This window comes from Podarcis tiliguerta (assembly GCF_965153285.1).
Source record: "Podarcis tiliguerta genome assembly, chromosome: 4".
Taxonomy (NCBI): domain Eukaryota; kingdom Metazoa; phylum Chordata; class Lepidosauria; order Squamata; family Lacertidae; genus Podarcis; species Podarcis tiliguerta.
This window is the reverse complement of record NC_139537.1, coordinates 65,783,590-65,803,857: the sequence shown is the minus strand read 5'-3', so window position 1 is coordinate 65,803,857 and position 20,268 is coordinate 65,783,590. Positions and strand designations below refer to the sequence as shown.

The 20,268-nt window shown below is 38.5% G+C and overlaps 1 protein-coding gene across 4 annotated transcripts in view; it reads left to right on the top strand.

Annotated features, from left to right (window-relative positions):
- Positions 1-20,268, top strand: part of WWC3 (WWC family member 3) — a 57,818-nt gene that overhangs the window by 25,686 nt on the left and 11,864 nt on the right. For 2 of the 4 annotated variants that reach the window (XM_083437433.1, XM_083437434.1), the window contains exons 5-15: positions 1,250-1,329; positions 1,693-1,822; positions 3,824-3,973; positions 4,479-4,502; positions 5,219-5,289; positions 7,353-7,595; positions 8,335-8,424; positions 9,429-10,003; positions 17,008-17,056; positions 18,493-18,567; positions 19,615-19,701. In XM_083437433.1, coding sequence (XP_083293559.1) covers positions 1,250-1,329; positions 1,693-1,822; positions 3,824-3,973; positions 4,479-4,502; positions 5,219-5,289; positions 7,353-7,595; positions 8,335-8,424; positions 9,429-10,003; positions 17,008-17,056; positions 18,493-18,567; positions 19,615-19,701 — 1,574 coding nt within the window. Of the gene's footprint in view, positions 1-1,249; positions 1,330-1,692; positions 1,823-3,823; positions 3,974-4,478; positions 4,503-5,218; positions 5,290-7,352; positions 7,596-8,334; positions 8,425-9,428; positions 10,004-17,007; positions 17,129-18,492; positions 18,568-19,614; positions 19,702-20,268 lie in introns of all 4 variants that reach the window. The other 2 variants (XM_083437431.1, XM_083437432.1) reach the window with 1 other exon arrangement.

Sequence of the window (20,268 nt, the reverse complement as noted above, 5' to 3'; positions counted from 1 at the left end):
ATTATAGCAAAATAAAAACATAGTTATAGACGTAGAAATTTCTTTAGCACAATGTAATAGACCATAGCTTCTCCAATTATCTTGCCAATTCTGTTAAATCAGTTATACCAAAAAATAGTGACTTGCCCTCGCCCTTCCCATTTGCTTCATACTTGACAAGTTGTCTGTTATTTGCTTTCGTACTTTGACCAAACATGGTATCACTGCAGCTTAGTAGCTTGGACTGTGCACTGGATTTAGCCATAACCTGAACCCCAAACCATATTGGGCTGATTCAGAGGGATCAAGGCTTGACCTGAGTTGGGTCAAGACAGCCCTGGGTTGGGCTGCTTGGAGGTGTTGTGACATCTGGTGGGAAGGTTGCAGACCCCATCAGGAATGCATTTGCAAAGCTGCACCCTGCAGGATTGAATTCTCCATTCACTCAGCACATTCAATTGTCCTGGGTGCAGGCAATCCTTTGCAAGTGCCTTTCCTGCAGGATTGAATCTTCCTACCCTCTCTCTCTCCCCCACCCCCCTTCTGAATGTATGTTATAATTAGGGATTAGAAAACCCTAATTAAACATTAGTACAAAAGTCACAAATAAAGTTTAAATTTGACTTGGGAGCCACAAGAACAGAGGGCATGGAGCCATTATATTGCCTGCGTAACTTGGATGCACTGTTTCAGTGGCATTTGGTGAATGATTTTGTCCACAAATAAACTACTAAAGAAACTATTGAGTCAAGTACATGGAACATTTTTACAGCACGATTATGAATATAGTAAAACAAAGAACTGAAGACACAGAGACATAGATAAAACGACATGCATAGTCCTCGTCCTCAGTTACTTTTCTTTATGCTTGAACAACCTGGAATATTTGGTTGGTATATGGCTACCTTTCTAAAATCAATTCCTGCCTTAATAAGGTGGCAATCCTAACCCCACTTCCCTAGGAGTAAACACCATTGTATTCAGTAGGACTTACTGCACCTGGTTAGGATTGTGCTGTAAGCTAGGATGTGCATGAGCTGTGTTCACTTGCTTTTCTCTTACCTTTGTGAAAGGGAAGAAGGAAACTAGGAAACTACAATTAGCCATTACTTCTGGACCAGAAGTTCTGATTAATGGTATCCCAATAAACTAGGATTTAGAAACCCACTGTAACCAGTGAAATGGAGAAAGTACCATGAAGGGAACAATTGCAGCAGTAGTAGTATGTTTCCAGTGCATACTATTCTCTTAAATTTTTTTTGGTCTCCAGCTTTCTAGGTTGAAGCGGGAATTAACGCAGATGAAGCAAGAACTACAGTACAAAGAGAGAGGCGTAGAGACATTACAAGAGTGAGTTCAAATGAAGCAGGATGGGGTGTTTTGCCCTAATTCTTGCTGGTGTAGATAGTAAAGTAATGAATGTTGTTCATAATAGCACTTTGCTGATGTTTGTGCTTACCAACAATTCTCCAAATAATTGTAACATTTCCTATGAGAATGTTACAGTCAACACACAGTGTTTAATTTGGGAAGCTCCTCCTCCTGAATTGTTCCCTGTAGGAACCCTCCCTTTACTTGACACCTGTACTCTCTGTTCTCTGGCCATTATCTAGAAGGCCAGTCCCCCCTCCCCCCACCTTGAGCATTAAGATTGATTTCAGTTTGTATATTACCAGAAATGGGTAACTTTTCTGCTACTTGTTTGTATAACAGGATTGACCGTAAGATGTCAAATGCCCATATGAATTACAAATTGGATGAAGCCCAAGCAATAATGAATGAGCTTCGAAGCATCAGGAAGGCTATTTGTATGGGTGAGAGAGAGAGGCAAGACTTGATGCAGGTAAGAAGCTGTCAGTTACTTATTAATGACATTTGTTGTCTTATACAAGACTGGGAATTTATACCAAGTCAGAACACTACTTCATGCATACATAGTTGGTCAGTAACGTATTTTATGGAAATGCGTTTCTCATTTTTACCATTTAAGGATTTACCATGTTTTGATATATGAAAGGTCCATAGTTTGTTCCATTTCCTTGTAATGTAATGTAAGATTAATCACATCAGTGTTTCCTCTTCAACTGACTCCTGTTCTTCAGTGTTTGTATTGTACAGTGGTACCTCGGGTTAAATACTTAATTCGTTCCGGAGGTCCGTTCTTAACCTGAAACCGTTCTTAACCTGAAGCACCACTTTAGCTAATGGGGCCTCCTGCTGCTGCTGCGCTGCTGGAGCACGATTTCTGTTCTTATCCTGAAGCAAAGTTCTTAACCCGAGGTACTATTTCTGGGTTAGCTGAGTCTGTAACCTGAAGCGTATGTAACCCGAGGTACCACTGTATATGGAAGTTAAATTGGGGGGTGGGGGTAGCAAACCAATATTGAGATCACACATGCTCCTCACAGCCAGACAAGGTCCAGTTATCATTAAGCAAAAAACATGCAGGAGGAAAGGCTACAGGCTTTCAGGTGCTCAGACTTTTAGTAGAATCCCAAAATGCACCCTTGGCTTTTCTCAGCCCTATATTTTGCAACAATCTCGCCTGGTATCACTTGACACAATGGAAAGTCATTTATTTATGTATCTATGCTCCATTAAAACACTCAAGGTTGTCTTCAGAGACAATTTAAATGGCCAGGGATGGGGTTATTTCCAGAAGAAGTAAATACTCACCTTAACATCCCCTTTTTAGTTGATGGACTTGGATTAGATGAGCATGACTCATATTTGTGTAGGTGTTGGAAAACTTAGCTGATGGAAAATTTGTTGACAGTTGGTCCATATATAGGTAAAAGGACAGAAAGAGTTAGTCAGGCCTAAATAGGGTATGGTGACTAAAACAATGTTATTGATGTGAAAAAATATCATTTTTATAAGGAAACTTTAAAGAAGAATTCAAATTGCTTGAGAATTTGTTTTTGTGTCCTGTCAGGAATCAAGTCCTCTATATACTCAAATTGTTAGTGTATGAGATTTTATTTTGGAAATATTATATTGTTACAGTAAAAAAAAAAAAAGGAGTAGCTAGAGAGTTGCAATAAATGGATGTAGCTAAACTGAACTGTAAGTGATACTTTGCTAAATGCTGGATTTATATTGTGTTGGGAGCCTTTCACTAGCTGCTTAGACTGGTTTTCCAGTGAAATCATCTTTGGATTAACTGACATAATTGTTTAATGAATAATCCCTTCTGTTTGCTTGACGTGACAAGGTGTCAGAACATAATGGGAGGGGAGAAATACTTAGTCAGATAACTCCCCACTAAAAGTGAAACTTAACTTACAGTATGAAAACACCTTCCCAATTGTCAGACCATTTGGGGGAGGCTGAAATGCTTTTCCTAGGAGATACTGAAAGAAAATGTTAGCTTTTCCAACAAATAGTTCTACGGTATCTGTTGAACACTACCGTTTGCCATTCTGATCTGCCCTCCTGGATGGCAGCTGCTTCAAGCTAAGATCTGAGTTATGTAAAGTAACACAGATGTTTACAGCATTAAAAAATTGTTCCTTATATATTACTCAACGGAATTAAAGCTCCTCATGTACACAGTCTTGAGGACTACTTAATACTAGCTATTTTTTAAGTCTGTCTAGACTACATACATTTTACAATGTTTTCCTGTTGCTATATGCATCACGTTAAACTTTTATTTTTGTATAGATAAGCTCATTTAAAAAAGCTTTCTATGCAAGTCATGATTCCATTCTATATGATGATCTTTCCTGTCATAAACTAGTAACAGAAATCCATGGGCTATTAGTGACTTGTTTTAAAAGGGATGATTAAACTGCAAATAGATTCTTTTATAAGATGCTTTCCTTAATGTTCTTTTTTTAAGAGTCTGGCCAAGCTGACAGATGGATTCAGGAATAGCTGTTGTATTACAGAATCTCTGCAGGATCTTCATCATAATTCTAGCCCACTTAGTGACTCCAGTTTACCTCAACACTACTCTGATGCTTGTTCTCAAACTGATATCATCGGAGAGGTATGCAAATATTTTTATTTAAATATGTTTGCTATGAAAAAGCAGTAACTTTTGTTGTACTGCAAAGTGACAGCGTTTAAATATATTTTCCCAATTCAGTTCAAAAGAAGATTTAATCAAAGATAAGATTTAATATGCACCCAATGCATATAATTGCATTATGGGCTTTTTACCTTTTATTGAAGCAAAAGAATGGGGTTGAATAATGTAATGTAATATAATATGATATAATATAATAATGTAGCACTGTTCTAAACCATACTGTTGATTTCCACTTTATAGGTTAGTGAGACTGTTTAGCAAATCCAGCTAAACTGAAGAAATCTCTTAACATATTGCATTTCATTAAGGCATTACATTAGAATCTATTTTTCTGGTTGAGATATGCATTAGCTATTTAAACCTTGCATACATTTTTTCACTCTACAAAGCATATGAAATTTCTACCATTTTTCTGTGTTTGTTCCAAAGTATATTTTCTGTCTATCATTTTTCTCTGTTGCAGGAATGGGCAACTATCTCCAGCATGGTATGTATAATGGCTGAATTGCTCGATTTAAGAAGCAATCATATTACGTAAGAATTAAATTCCCTTTGTGCTCATAGAATTTTCAATCAATCACAGAAACAATCTTTACTTGAGAAAGGTCTAGAGCCTCAAACAAAGAAGTTAAATATGAAGTCTAACAGTTGCCTGTGTAGTCATTAATTTAATTGAAATTAGTGAGAATGAGGTATTCAGAACCAATGTACATTGGCATAGGTTTGTACTCGTGAGTTTCGATATTATAAAGAAAATGTCATTCTGTAGCAAACTATGTATTTTTCTAAAAGTTTATATGGTATTTTAAACATAGTTTAGCATGAATTCAGGGTTCTAGATTAGATATAGTAAATAACTATAGCCATTTATACTTGGGATCCAAGATACTGTATCATGAACAAAATGATAATAGCTTCAAAACAGTTTTGGACTAGATTTGGGACAGAAGTGGCTGGTACAGTGAGTCAGTGCTGTTTTGCTTATCAGTGCAGGGTGACAATGTTAAGGTTGGGTGCCATGCAAGAGTGTTGAATTGGTTCCATTGGCGCTGCTGTGCAGCCCTGACTTTGCCACTGCCCTGCCCTGCCCTATCCCAGTAAGCACTCCTGGTTAGGTGTTGATGTTGAAGTTACATTTCTCCTCACAGTGTTACTATTTTCTAATGCAATGCTAATTTTGTCATTTTTCTTGCCTTTCAAAAGTTTGGATTTGATGACAAAAGACGTGCTGACAAAATAAAATTGAGCTGGCAATATGAAGAGGCCAGAAAGAAGTAAGTATGCATAACTTGCAATGTTGATCACCAGTGCTAACTAGATGGTGCTCAATTCTTAAATGAATCAGTGGTCTGGCTCTCACAGGAAACTAAACTATAGTTTATTAAACCATGGCTTAACATTAAGTTGCTGGGTTACATTCACACATCTGTAATTATTAAGTTTGGTTAAAGGTTGCTCATTAACCAAGGTTTGTTAGCTTATAGTTAGCCACTTTAGTTCAAAGGTCACTTAACATAACTGATTTCCAACACCATTTATAGTTGCCAGGTCATTTAGTTGAACTCTAGGTCTGAGCATCTAGAGTGGGGCAGGTTGTCAAATGGGCCTTGAATATTATCACTAGTAGTTTCACACCCATTGAATATAGATGTAAGTCACATCTAAAAGTTTGTGTCTGCAACTTTGTGCCTAAGTATTAGAGTAGTTGTTTAATGAAATGTGCAGTTAGTGTTTCCCATCAAGGATTGGCAAATCAGAGAAGCACTGCACGTTTTTTTATGATTTAACACAGTAGACTAACACAGGACAAAAGGAATTGTCTTGACATCACCTGTTGCTGAAATAGATGTGGAGCCAGTTAGTTTCTTGGGTAGGAGAACACAGGAAACTCCATGTAAAAGTGGGGAACACATCTAAAAATTGGACCAAGATCATTTATTGTAGGCATGCAATAAAATAATAATTGGAATTAGTACATAAATCTCTCCTTTTCAGAAAAGCTGTAGCTTTTTGTATCAAATATATAGTAACTGTATTTAAAACCATGTTTAGGTAAGAACTCAGAGCACATTTGCTTCTACCAGTTATCTCTGTGGTCACATTCTTCATTTATCATGCATTCCTTCCCCTTAGCTTGCTGGCATTTCTGTACGGCTTTTGTCTCCACAAAATATTTCTGTGTTCAACCTCACTTTGCTAATGAAACATCTATTGCAGCTACACAGTGTGGGTGTAGGAATGTGCTGCGTTTGGTTTAAATCTACAAGCTACTAAATTAACATGTTGCAGTACATTAAAAATACTTTTGTCAGGCTCCTGTTTATCCAAAGTGATGAGAAAGCAAAGTATATGTGTCACCATTGGAGTTGAGAAAATTCTTCCACAAAATAGAAATTTTTGTGTGTGTGCTTTTTCATTAGAGACCATGCTAAGAATTCATGCAGTATTTATTGTCCTTTACTGTAAACAATGTCAAGGAATCTAAAATAATAGACGTAATCATTTAGTATACCAAGGATAAAAAAAAATTCTGTAGTAGATAGTAAGCTGTTTGGACAGTGTGCATTTTCTTAGGTGTTCTGTCCCATGATCGTTTTAGCAGTTCTAAACAAATGCAGTTATTTATTTATTACAGCAAATATTATTAATTTGAATGAAGTCCTGATATATTTAACTGAGGTGGTAGTCTTGAAACTTAATTTTACTGTTTTTTGTTTTGAGTTCAAAATTGTGTTACATTTCATTTTCCATTTTGGGATGTAGTTAGTCTTCAGACAACTTTCCTGGTGGAAAATGTCACTCAGGATAATAGAAATTCTATATCGGTGTTTTTCCTTTTTTCTCCCCCTGCACCATGATAGTACAAATTCATGTTCGCAAGTCTTTTTCATGGGATGCGTAACAAATATTTTTGTGGATGATAGATGCAAATATTTCCCCTGATTTTACATTTCTTTCTGTCAAAATAATAACATTTTTTCAGAAGGTTCCAAAGTAAGAATATTTTTATGAACACGTACGGTATTAAAAGACAAAGAGCCTACTGCAAAGAAGTGGAATTTGCAGTAATGCATACTTTTGAAGCTGCTTTGGAAGGATTGATATAGATGATCCTGCAGTAGTAAAGTTATGAGAGTGCTTTTTAACCAGGAGCACCTAATGCATCCGAGTATATGGAACAGTATTCTTCAAGCTTATCCTGGGTTTTCCAGAAGCTTATGATAGCAGATGATACATGTGTGATGTATATTTTAAGGACTTTCATAACTATACTGTAGAGATTTTCCTTCCTTTTCCTTCTAAGTTAGTAATTTCTTGGTGGTCCTTTGTAATGAAGGGTTTTTAGTATCCAGCAACAGTTGGCTCTGCATGATCATGAGTCTTGGCCAGGGATGGTGGAAGCGGACAGAGACCATCTTCAGCTCATCAAAGAGAAAGAAGCTCTCCTACAAGAACTGCAGGTCATAAGCCAGCAGCAGAGGTCCCCGGAAGACATAGATCGTTTAGAGGAGGAAAAGAGGAGGTTGGAGGATGAAATCCAGCAGGCTCGGGACACTTCTTCTCATGGTGCAGCCGAAAGGTTTAAGGATTTAATTATTTTGTTAGATGGGGTATATAACAGACACATTGGGATAGTAATGAAGTGAGGAGGCTATACTAAAATAGTGGATACTTGTGCTTCTTAACAAATCCTACTTAGCTCTTATTTGCTATGCCACATTTTCTTAAGTCTCCAGAGCTGGTTTAACTAACTGACATAGTACCAGTCTAATTCAACTATGCAGGGACGCGGGTGGCTCTGTGGGTTAAACCCCAGAGCCTAGGACTTGCCGATCAGAAGGTCCGCGGTTCAAATCCCCGTGACGGGGTGAACTCCCATTGCTCTGTCCCTGCTCCTGCCAACCTAGCAGTTCGAAAGCATGTCAAAGTGCAAGTAGACAAATAGGTACCGCTCCACGGGAAGGTAAACAGCGTGTCCGTGTGCTGCTCTGGTTCGCCAGAAGCGGCTTAGTCATGCTGGCCACATGACCTGGAAGCTGTCTGCGGACAAACGCCGGCTCCTTCGGCCCATAGAGCGAGATGAGCGCGCAACCCTGGAGTCGGTCACGACTGGACCTAATGGTCAGGGGTCCCTTTACCTTTAATTCAACTATTGAGGTAAATACTATGTGAGTAATGCCAGTTGCAGTTATTGTTTGTTTGCTTGCTTGCTAGTATTTTATCTGTCAAGCTAATATTTTATCTGTCACTAAATAGAACGTTGTTTTTTTATTTTTACTGTCATTGCAATGTAAGAATACTAGTTTATTCTATTATAGGATACTGTTGCAAGAAAAGAAGAACTGTCTGCTCATGCAGTTGGAAGAAGCAACTCGTTTAACATCCTATTTATGTTCGCAGTTGAAGAGGTTAGTTCTTCAGAGAAATTGATTCTTGTGTTTATGGCAAATCACGACAGTTGGCTTTCCAAAAAAGTAAAATTGACCTAGATATAGTCTCATAGTCTCGTACTCTAAATGAGACCGAACAGGTTACCTTTACTTTTAGCTATATATTGCTAGCATATTGCCATTTCAGTAGATTAGGAATATTATTTTATTTTTAACTCCAAAAATCCAGAAAGTACTCTTAAGTTTCAAAATACAGATCAACATAGTAATGATACAAACTTGGTAGCCTGTTGGCCAATTTCCTAAATCTTGAGGGTTAGCTTTATATTTGATTAGAAGACGACAATGACTGATGATTATGTGTAACTGATTAATATTTCTCATCTGCCAGTTAATTAAATCAAAAGCAATAATATTTTTTTTGCTATTGTAAGCATTTATTAAGTAATACAGGCATTCAATTTTGCACCAGACTTTACTTAGTTACAGACTTTGAAACTTAATAAAGACTGAATTTCTTGTGGGAAATTGATGACAGATATTTGAAGTACTGGTAACTTTTTATAACAGAGATCCTGTTAAGAAACCAATCTGAAAGTAACAGAAAGTGAAGAAATGAATACAGTTGAAAATAAAGCTGAGAAAACAATACAGATTCCATTGACTCAGTTTGCATGTAAAATCAAACTTCAGGCTTATATTTTCAATCCTACTCTAAGGCACTCTACTTCTTTCAGCTTGGAACTACTGAACTTAGTCATTCTATTCAAATTGGGACGCTTGGTTTTCACTTGCCATGCAACTAGCATTTCAAGCAGGAAAAATGTATATGGGGGTGGGGGGGAGGGCTCAAACACAAACCATAGGCTGCTAGTGCAGATGTAATGGCAAAGGATGGCTTGCTACGAAAGAGAGGTGTGGGAGGCCAGGAACAAAGGAGCTTGTGTACCAAGGGCTGTCTGAACCAACCCATTGTGTTTAGCATTTGTTCAGACATTTACAAATGCATTTTTGTCTTCTAGCTTGTCTGCCAGCACTCTAACAATATCATCTGGAAGTAGTCGGGGGTCATTGGCATCCAGCCGTGGATCTTTGGCGTCCAGCAGGGGCTCTCTCAGTTCTGTCAGCTTCACAGACATCTATGGTGTTCCTCAATATGAGAAATCGGACAGTGCTACAGAGTATGGGCAGCTTATGCGATATGACCCAGTTCCTGTTGATTCTCACAGTAAAGATGTACAGTATATTGAAACTATTGGACATTCTAGCTGCAGTAAGCAAAGGAGATCATTGGACACGCCTTTATCTTTAGCATCTCTGTCCTCACGGTCTTCTCTGTCCTCACTATCGCCACCAAGTTCTCCCCTGGATACCCCCTTCCTACCTCCTTCTCGGGATTCTCCATTGGCCCAGCAGTCAGAAGGATATGAGGAAATGATGGGAACAGGTGCCTTAGAAATGCTCAGAGCTCAGGCCTCTATTTTGGGTGAAGACAAAGCACAAGAAACTGTTTCATCCAAGGCTCTTGAATATTCTACAGGCAGTGAAGGACTTCGAGATGCAGGACTGCAACTGACAAATGTTCCAACCTCTGGAGGTAAGTTTTTGGCTTTCAACCTTTTGTTTTGTTGATTCTCAAAACCCTAAAATGCATGATATGCTTATGCCATAAGTGAGTTTCGTAAATTTAAATAACTGCAGTGGCAGGAATTAATTAAGTTGCCTAGGTGGTTTGTGAATATATTTATACAGCAATCTCAAAACTGCCCTTTATTTTGCTGTAACTAATTTGTGTTTTTCTCTATGAATATGGAAAAAAGTATTAGTGAAATCTGATCAGTTAGTGTTCCTGCTATAAAGCTTGTTAATTAACATGGAATTACGGTAATACGTTTGGAGGAAGGCAAATTGTTGTTGCTTGGTCTTTTTTACTCCATGGTGCCTTGTTATGAATTTGACAGTTTCAAATCTTCCGGATTCATGTACTGGAAGAGAGGATCACAAGTGGGCTGGCCATGATGCATAATACCTACCAAAGTCATCCTCGAAAAACTTTTGTCATGTCTTGTCTTTCAGATCTTGAAAGAATGGTTTTTCAAAGTGTTTTTCGTGTTATTAGGGTCTTTCTTCTTCACAACAAAGTGAATAGCAGCCCAAATTCAAATAAAATTAAAGCTGTGTTTGACTGAAGGGCTAAACCAGGGTTGAGTGCAGGATCACACATGCAAGTCTCGCACAGTATTTCTTTGCATGTTGGTATTAGCACAAAAATTGGACTTTTCAATTAGAAACCTTTCTGCAAGTAGAAACTTTGCTTACCAGGTTATTTCAATACGCACAGTTTTCAAGTGCATTCAGCTGAATACAGTGGTACCTCTGGTTACGTACTTAATTCGTTCCGGAGGTCTGTTTTTAACCTGAAACTGTTCTTAACCTGAAGCGCCACTTTAGCTAATGGGGCCTCCTGCTGCTGCTGTGTTGCCGGAGCACGATTTCTGTTCTCATCCTAAAGCAAAGTTCTTAACCCAAGGTACTATTTCTGGGTTAGCAGAGTCTGTAACCTGAAGCGTATGTAACCCAAGGTACCACTGTACTTTCTAAAATCTCTTCAAGTCTTGCCTGTTGTAGGTCTTCCCTATATTCTTTTCAATATTGCATTATTTCTAGAGCTGAATAAAATTGTATGTAATAAATGCAGAGCCTCATATTTCCACCTGAGTACACGTGGAATACATGTGGATTTTACTTCTCAGTTCCAAGTCTGCATTCTTCTGATAGCCATCTTTGATTCCAAGTCTTCTGTGCACATCCAGGTTATTGCCTCTTCTGTGACCTTCGCTGCTGCATCTCCTAGTAAAAACATTTCACACACGCTGGTGAACTATCATCCTGATTCATCCTTTTGTGGTCCACTTTAAACACGCAATCCTATTTTCTAGTTCTATTTTATCTTATTATTTTTTAAAGTTACCTCCCCCCCCCCCCATGTACCTTAAGTACTTTGTATACCTCGGATTCCCCTGAATTATCATTGTTTACTGAGTTTTCTAAGTTAAACGTGCATGCACATCTACATAGTATCATTCCAATCGAAAACGGCAAATTAAGGATTAACAATACAACTTGGTGCAGGTCTAACATGCATATAGTCAGGTCAGAGCATATAGTGTCCTCTTTCCTGAACCAGTCTCCATCCATAAATCATGACATTCAGAACCAGATATACCATAGTAGTGAATTCTTCCATAAGGTTTATGGTGGCTTGACTATTCCACCTTGTCAAGCCACTAGTGTTATAAGGTGGCTCCATTTAGCTATAAAGTATCTTCCTATTTTGCTTCCCTCAGTTCTCAATTCTTATGCCTTAGCTTTTCTGCTAGAGCTATGAACCACACTTTAGGCTACCAGTTCTTCAGCATAAATAGTGATGTACATTCTGAAGGTTGTCCAGTCAAATTAGTCTCTCTATTGACACAGATGCATTCAAAGAATGCCAGGCTTCTGGGGACTTCCTCCAGCCTCATCAGGTTTTGGCCAGATGTTTAAACTTGCATTTGCTCCAGCCAATTAGCTTGTATTGCACTTAATCTGGCCATAAACTGCTCTTGGACAATATATGTCCATTTTCCAAAAAAAGCCCCTCATATTCTGTATTCCCCTTTGGTTTCTATTTCCTGTGCTGCCTGCATTTGTCCACACCTGGGACTGGTCTAGGAAAGGTAAGAGTGGAGTTACTGAAATATGTAGCCAATTCCCTCCCAAACTTTGCCCACAAAAAAAGGGTTCTCTATTTGCCACAGCCTTCCTGTAGCGTTCCCCCCACCCCCGAAAAAGAGAGACCTATATGATGCTCCCAGGACATGGGTGGCGCTGTGGGTTAAACCACAGAGCCTAGGACTTGCCAATCAGAAGGTCCACGGTTCGCATCCCCGCGGCGGGGTGAGCTCCCGTTGCTCAGTCCCTGCTCCTGCTAACCTAGCAGTTTGAAAGCACATCAAAGTGCAAGTAGATAAATAGGTACCGCTCTGGTGGGAAGGTGAACGGCGTTTCCGTGCGCTGCTCTGGTTCGCCAGAAGCAGCTTAGTCATGCTGGCCACATGACCCGGAAGCTGTACGCTGGCTCCCTTGGCCAATAAAGCAAGATGAGCGCCGCAACCCCAGAGTCGGTCACGACTGGACCTAATGATCAGGGGGCCCCCTTTACCTTTTTACCTTTATATGATGCTACCAGTAGTGATCCAATTTAATAGCTGCCAAATCCACCTTTATTATTTGTACAAACAAATTGTTTAACTTGGCATGTTTCATAGAGCAGTTTGAGATTAAGAGCTCCCAGGACCCCTCTTTTTATACTAGTAAAGTGTTGTTCAGTTAGTTCACTTGGGATTTTTTACAACCATTTAGAGGTTTTACCAACAATGGATGGAAATGTCAGGAAGAGGAAGTGCAACAAAAGGGACATTTTTATCGCTGCTACGTGGCCTAGCCAAGTAAGGTTTAGTTTATACCAGGAGTTCACTCTCTGCAGGCCAAGCAAAGCTAGGAATCTTACTCCAGCACAGATTTATGCAGCCCCTAAAGCATCTAGTATTGACACCTTGCTGTGCAAAAAGGCTGCATTTGATAAGGTAAAGAGCAGCATTCTTGCTTGGTGGCAAGCCATAGGCTTGTTTGTTTTGGTATTGTTTTTACCCTGGACTGTTAAGATCCAAATAACAAGCTTTGGAAAACATTATTGAATTTAAACTTCCCACCCCAATGCTGGCTATTTTCTTGAATCACAGTTTCAGTTTGTTCTTAAATAATGGTTCATTTTTAACAAAAATTACAGGTTTGACCAACTGATTTCACTATTTACTTAAATTATTCTTGTATTTTGTTTCTCACGTGGCACAACAGAAAAATTTGCTGTAAGTGAACTTAGAATTTCTTCTTGTGGTGGGTTTTTTTTCTTCCTGCCTGTAAAGCCCAGTGTGTGTGTGCTTGTGTGTTGTTTGTTTGTTTGTTTTTGTTCTGTATTGCGTGCATGTTGGGAGGGTGGAATATGTGCTCCTTGATTTCATCCAAAAAAAATCATATCTGTAACCATTATAGTCCATTCATGTTGCTGCAGTATTAACTGAATTATTTTCTATTTAATAGCCACTATTGACTACTGTAATAATGTTCTGTGTTTGCAGCTTAAATTGCTGTCTTCTACATGCCTGGTAAATTGTGGGTGAGGATTTACTATTTCCTTATTTTTGGAAGGATTTTTTAAAAACTGCCATCAAAGTATTTTAAACCCAAAAAATAGCAATACTTCAAAAGCTGTTAAAGTAACCACACATTCTTACTGCTTGGTGAATCTCTTTCTACAGTTTTAGTAACTAAAATTACTTAACTTGATGGTAGTTTTTCTGTCCACTAACTAATGTCTCAGGCTTCATGATAATTAAACCAAATTACTCTATATGACATGTCACAACTGGTTGTGGGTATATCTTTATACAAGGACTTCAGATCACTGAACTGTCAAGTTAAGTTCCTATTACTATATACTATAATTACTATACACTATAATATGCAAAGGGACATGGGTGGCGCTGTGATCTAAACCACTGAGCCTCTAGGGCTTGCCGATCAGAATGTCAGCAGTTCAAATCCCCATGACGGGGTGAGCTCCCGTTGCTCAGTCCTGGCTCCTGCCCACCTAGCACTTTGAAAGCACGTCAACGTGCAAGTGGATAAATAGCTATCACTCTGGCGGGAAGGTAAATGGCGTTTCTGTGCGCTGCTCTGGTTTTGCCAGAAGCGGCTTAGTCATGCTGGCCACATGACCCGGAAAAACTATCTGTGGACAAACGTCGGCTCCCTTGGCCAGTAAAGCGAGATGAGCGCCGCAACCCCAGAGTTGTCTGTGACTGGACTTAACTGTCAGACTTTACCTTTACCTTTTTATAATATGCTAAATTTCAGAGGTTTTGTCTGCCTGCTGCATGATATTTCAAATCTTGTGCCCTTTTTTTTGGTCAAGCTGCGTTTCTGCTAATACTTAGTAAAAGGCATGCTTTAATTTTAGTGGCATTGTCTTGTTAATTCATTTGAAAGCATCAGGCAAAATAACTTAAACTGAAACATTTATAACATGTTTGCAACATTTTCATATTGCATCTTGATTCTTTATTATTATTATTTACTGTTATATAGCACAGTATATCTTTTTTCTTTTTGGTGACCTCCAAGGTACAGTAGTCAGTGAAAGAGTCTTTTAGTCTGCCAGCTTTTTGTGGCTACACAGGCACTTCTTTGTCCATTACAATTTTGTAAAAAATATATAAATTTGCAGAACTTTATTACCATATAGGAAAGATAAATTCAGGTAGTGAAGCTCTCTTCGGCTCCTTTGAACTTTGCAAAGATTGGAAAAATCAGATTTGTTCTTTCCTCTGGTGGGTTGGAGCGAGTCCATGCAACATAATGTTCTCCATTGTCAAGGCAGTTCACCAGGAAACTGATCAAAAGGGGGACTGTGTTTCCAGGTTCAAAAATGCTGCTAACCTGAATAGTGTAGATTAATTGTAAAGTATTACAAGCATAAGATAAATTACTAGGGCTTGTTAGTCTACTAGGATCATGTGGTGGGACTTACTGGGAAAATAATAAAAGATGCAGCAAAGGACATTTATTGTTTTGATTTGTTGATACTTTCCCCTTGATTCCTTGGGTGCTGCATTTTACTCCTCCTTGCAACTATTTTAACTGGAATATTGCAGGGCAGGTTTCCCTTGGTCCACTAAGATTGCACATACTTGTGCTGCACACAACTGAGTAAATCCATACATCAGATGCATAGTATATTCTCTTGTCACACATAGCTGACGTATACCAACTAGCCTCATAGACTAGTTGCTTAGTGGTAGGTTATTTACAGCCCATAAACTAGTAATCTCATCTAGGACTCTGATGTCTAAATCTCATGTATATCTTATATGAATATGTTAATATAGTCTATCAGCACAGATACAAGCCAAGCTATGTGTAGTCAGTTATATACATCTCAAGGTACTATTTGGAACACCTTTGCATGTATATAAAATTCAAGAATGGTACTGGAGCTTCTACTTTTTGCTGAGGGCATGGTCTTGAGGGCACATGTTGCAACTACCTTGCTGAAACTAAGCAGGTTTGGTCAATCCCCAAAATGGTGACCACCTGGCAACCCTACAGATCTACCTTGAGGGTCACAGTTTAAGGAAGGCGTGACATAAATGCACTAAACAACTGCATAAAACCAAATGCCCACCTTTTGAGCTGCTTTCCTACTTTTCTGACTTTTGAGAAAAATAAACTGTCTCTATTTGTATGTATCCTGTCTCAAGTGAACATTTTCGTAGTTTCCATTTGAAAAATCAACTCCTCATGTATCCTGCCTGTTGTGCACGTATAATTGCTGATAGTCCTTTATGTCTGCAAAGCTGTTATGGTACTGCTGTTCATATATGTTGAGTTCCAAGTAAAAATGAAGTCTAACTGCGTATTTGTTTGCTTTTGCTCCAGTCCCCCCCCCCCCCGCTTTATTTATTTTTAAAAGTCTATTTTGGACTTGGAAGTATATACTAGGTTGATTCCTACCTTAAGCTACTTGCACTTAGCTTTCATGAAAACCAATGGGATAAATTAGTCACGACTTGCCTTAAATCTCTCTTATTTCAGTAGGAACTACCGTATTTTTTGCTCTATTAGACTCACTTTTCCCCTCCTAAAAAGTAAGGGGAAATGTGTGTGCGTCTTATGGAGCGAATGCAGGCTGAACAGCTATCCCAGAAGCCAGAACAGCAAGAGGGATTGCTGCTTTCACTGCGCAGCAATCCCTCTTGCTGTTCTGGCTTCTGAGATTCTGATTTTCCCCCCCATGTTTTCCTCCTCCAAAAACTAGGTGCGTCTTGTGGTCTGGTGCGTCTTATAGAGCGAAAAATACGGTACATCCAATTTGCTTAATATGGCTCTAACCCATGGTTTATAGGTTCCATTACTAAGCATGAACGTACATAGCAATTACGGTATGATTTATATTCACAGAACCTTCAAAATAAACCCTGTACTATGCAAGTATCTAAATACCCATTTAATTTATGATTAGCTTGATAACATGAAGACATGTAATATTAGATTGCTTTAATCTTGTTTGAAGCAAGTTGATCTATAGCACATGCATAGTCATGGTATGGCTTGAAGGCCACAGTAAATATCAGTGAATTACACCAGTGAAAATGGAACATATTATTCTGGTTTTCGCAACATTGTCTCTTAACTGTCTGCTCATTTTTTCAATAAACTGCATGAACAGTATTGCCTTTGCCTCGTCACAAAAGAAGCAAGTGACACAATCTAGACATAAATGAGAATGTATTTAACGATCAGCTAAAATGAATGAGACTTCAGTGTTAACTTGTGTTCAGGCCAAGAAGTGCCTTCTGTTTCTTAAGGGCACTTTCTTAAAACTTGAATAAACCTTAGTGATATATAAAACATTTGTATGGATTGAGTTGTGCTTTTTCAAAATAATCATCATCATCATGTATGAATGAACCTTGTCTTTGCTGTTTCCCCATGTTGTAGCTGTGACCCTACGTGAAGATAGTGCTAGAAGGTCAGAGAGGAGAGCCAGGCGAGTCTCAGCATGTCTGTCCAATTATTCACTGGCTAGTGACAGTGGCGTGTTTGAAGCTTTAAGCAAAAGGTCAGGTTGTATAAATGTGTTGTAAATTGGAACTGTGCTTAACATCCTTCCCTTAAAAAGCAACAAAAAACACTTGGTAAAAAGTCTTATTTATATATACACTACTGACTAATGGCTAATTCTATAAAACATTTTAGTTAGGTAGATTTTTTTACCTGGTTCTCTGGCTGCTTGATGATTATTGTGCTCTTTCTTTCTTTCCTTGCTTAATAAGTGTTTAGGGTCTTGCAAACTCCCTTCCCCCCCCCCAGCTAGTTAAGATATGTTTGGGATTAGGCTCCTTTGGGATGGAAGGGGTGAGTGGAATAAATCAAATAAATAAATAAATAAATAAATAAATAAATAAATAAATGCTTTTTAATTTGAATAACATGGATGATATACTCAATTACTACACAACACTACTGCTAGGTTGCTCCATGGGAAGGAGGATAAGACAATCACATCATATCGCACCATTCTTCACTAGTTCCATTGGTTCCTGTTGTGTTTCAAGGTCCAGTTCAAAGTTTTAGCCTTTAAAGCACTAAGCAGTTATTTGAAGGACCACATGTGCTCCTGTGAACTTGCTTGGGCATAGATTCATGCCTTGTATGCCTGCCTGTGAAGGCAGTTCATTTGTCAGGCATGAGTAGCAGGGCCTTTTCAGTGGTGGCTCCCAGAGGACAGAGCACCCTCCTTCAGAGGTTTGTTGCAGATTTTAAAACAGGTTTTAAACACCCACCTGTTTTTGAACCACCCTTTTAAAACAAAGGCCTCTCTGTTAGTTGTAGTATCTGTCTATGATACTGGTAATGTTGGTGCCTTTATCTGTTTTGGCTATTCACGTGCTACTCATGAGTAGGGAGTGACTGTGATTACTTGGAGGTCTTTCCCAGCCCTACTAGGAATTGCCGAGAATTGAACCTGGTACATCCTGCATGTAAAACACGGGCCATACCATTCAACTAAAACCCCTTTTCTGAAGGGCTCAAAATATGCCAGGCAGCTAGAAATTTGGTGATGGTTAAAAAACTGTCCAGGTTTGCATGCTTGAGAATAAAATTATAGTTCATTGTTTTTTAAGGTGAATAGCAGCATGTGATAATAGGAAGTAAATATTTAATTCATTCCTTTTCGGCAATATACCACAAGATGTATGCTCGTAGCCATCTCTTGTTAACATGCAGTGGTTGCCATAGAGTTTGATAATACCTTTGAAATGTAAATCTTACTTTTGATGGAAGTTCATAATCTAAATAAAGAAGTTTAATAAGCAGTAGGTAAAATGTGCATTGCTCATACAGAATAGCTCAGGTCATTTGTGGTAATGAAAATACAGCTCTACTGCTAGTTTTTAATTTGCTTTTTCTCTTATCACATAGGAATGAGGATATTGAAGAATCACTTTACAGTGATGCTGTCAGCAATGAAGAGCCCAAAATGCAAGTTGGATTTCTGTAAGTTTTTTCTTTTCTTTTCTTTTCTTTACTTTGGTCAACATTCATTGTTAAAATGCAAGTGTATGCCAGGTGTGCAGCGTCCTTAATGGTTAAATAATTTTGAACTTTTGGAGCCCACCTAAGCTGCGGCAGATCATCGTTTCAAAGAGAGAATACTCCAAAAGTGAGGAGAAAATTACCAGATCATGTTTGGTAAGGTGTGGTATTCCAGTTCTTCTCTACTAGGGTTGGGTGATACCAGCTTTTCAACATTGCAATGTATCACTAGCTAAACATCGCTGCATAGTGATACATTGCGATCTTGAAAAGGAAGGCCATCGGCATTTCTAAGCGGTATACGTAAAAACAAACTATGCACAAAATGAAAACAGTAAAACGAAACCATTTTTTCCCCAAAAGCCTGCTGGAACAAGAAGGCCTTAATTATGTGCCTGAAGTTCATTTAGGGTGGTGCCAATCTAATCACATTTGGGAAAGAGTTCTACAGGCTTGGGCCCACAGCTTCTAGCATTTCCAAACTGTATCTGAGCCATGGGGAACCACCAACAGAATACTCCTGAGATCTCAGTGTTTGGGTCACAAGATAAGGGATCAGGCAGTCCTTAACATATCCAGTAAGGACATGCACCTAATAAGTTTATTGAGAGGTGGGTTTTATTCATAGATGACTGGAATTTCAAGTTTCAAGAGACCTATGTGCAATTTTATTCATGGTAAGATGTGAGCAATATTTTCTTGATCTTCATGTCTTTGTTGTATGTGCTCTGGGATGTGATAACGGAATGGAATGTTGTGTTTTTTGTCATCTTCCTTAGTTTTTATTACTAAGTATAGTTCTGTCAGTAATTCACTATGATACAGTCATATAGTATGTTTTTATTGTCATTTTTGTATTTTATTTTATTTTATTTTTAAAAAGCAGAAGCTTCCAGGGTCTCTGGTAGATAAAAAAATTTGTGCTACATGTGTGATTCTGCATGTTTTGTCTTTGTATCCTATAGACCACACATTGGGTCACCAATTAATTGAGAACTTCTTTTTCAGGCATGACAGTGCGACTGAGTGTCTCCTGGTCCATGTGTTGCAGCTCAAGAACTTCACAGGCTTTGCTGTGAAGGAAGGCTGTAAAATGTAAGTTGAAATACCTACATTGGCCTGATTTCTTGCTTTCCATTCCTTCAAGTGTCAGAATACAACACATCTGTCTTACTTGGGGTTTAGAATAGAAAGTGATTCATTCACTTCACGATGAACTCCAGAAAACTTACGAAAAGCAATGTTAATATATTTATTTTTAATTAAATACATTTACAAACTACCATTTTGTCCCATTATGGAGCAGCCAAAGCAGCTCTCACAACATGATTTTAACAAAGAAAGAAATAAGAAACTCTGCAAAGCAGTAAAATATGCAGACTCAAAAAGTAAAACACGCTGATACTATTAATCAAATAACAAGTTTATGTCACAATGAATTAGTAGAGGGGGCGGAATCAGGGATTGGCATGGCTAGGCATATGTTAGGGGATGCCTGAGTTTCACCTTGGTGAATCTAAAATGGCACCCACCCACTGCAGAACAGAGACAAGAACCAGCTGGGATTTAATAATAAATGCTGCTGCTGGGTAAAATATTTGTGGGGATGGGGAGGCTGAGGTTAGTGACTGACGGTGGCTGCAAGCAGTCACACTGTACTGG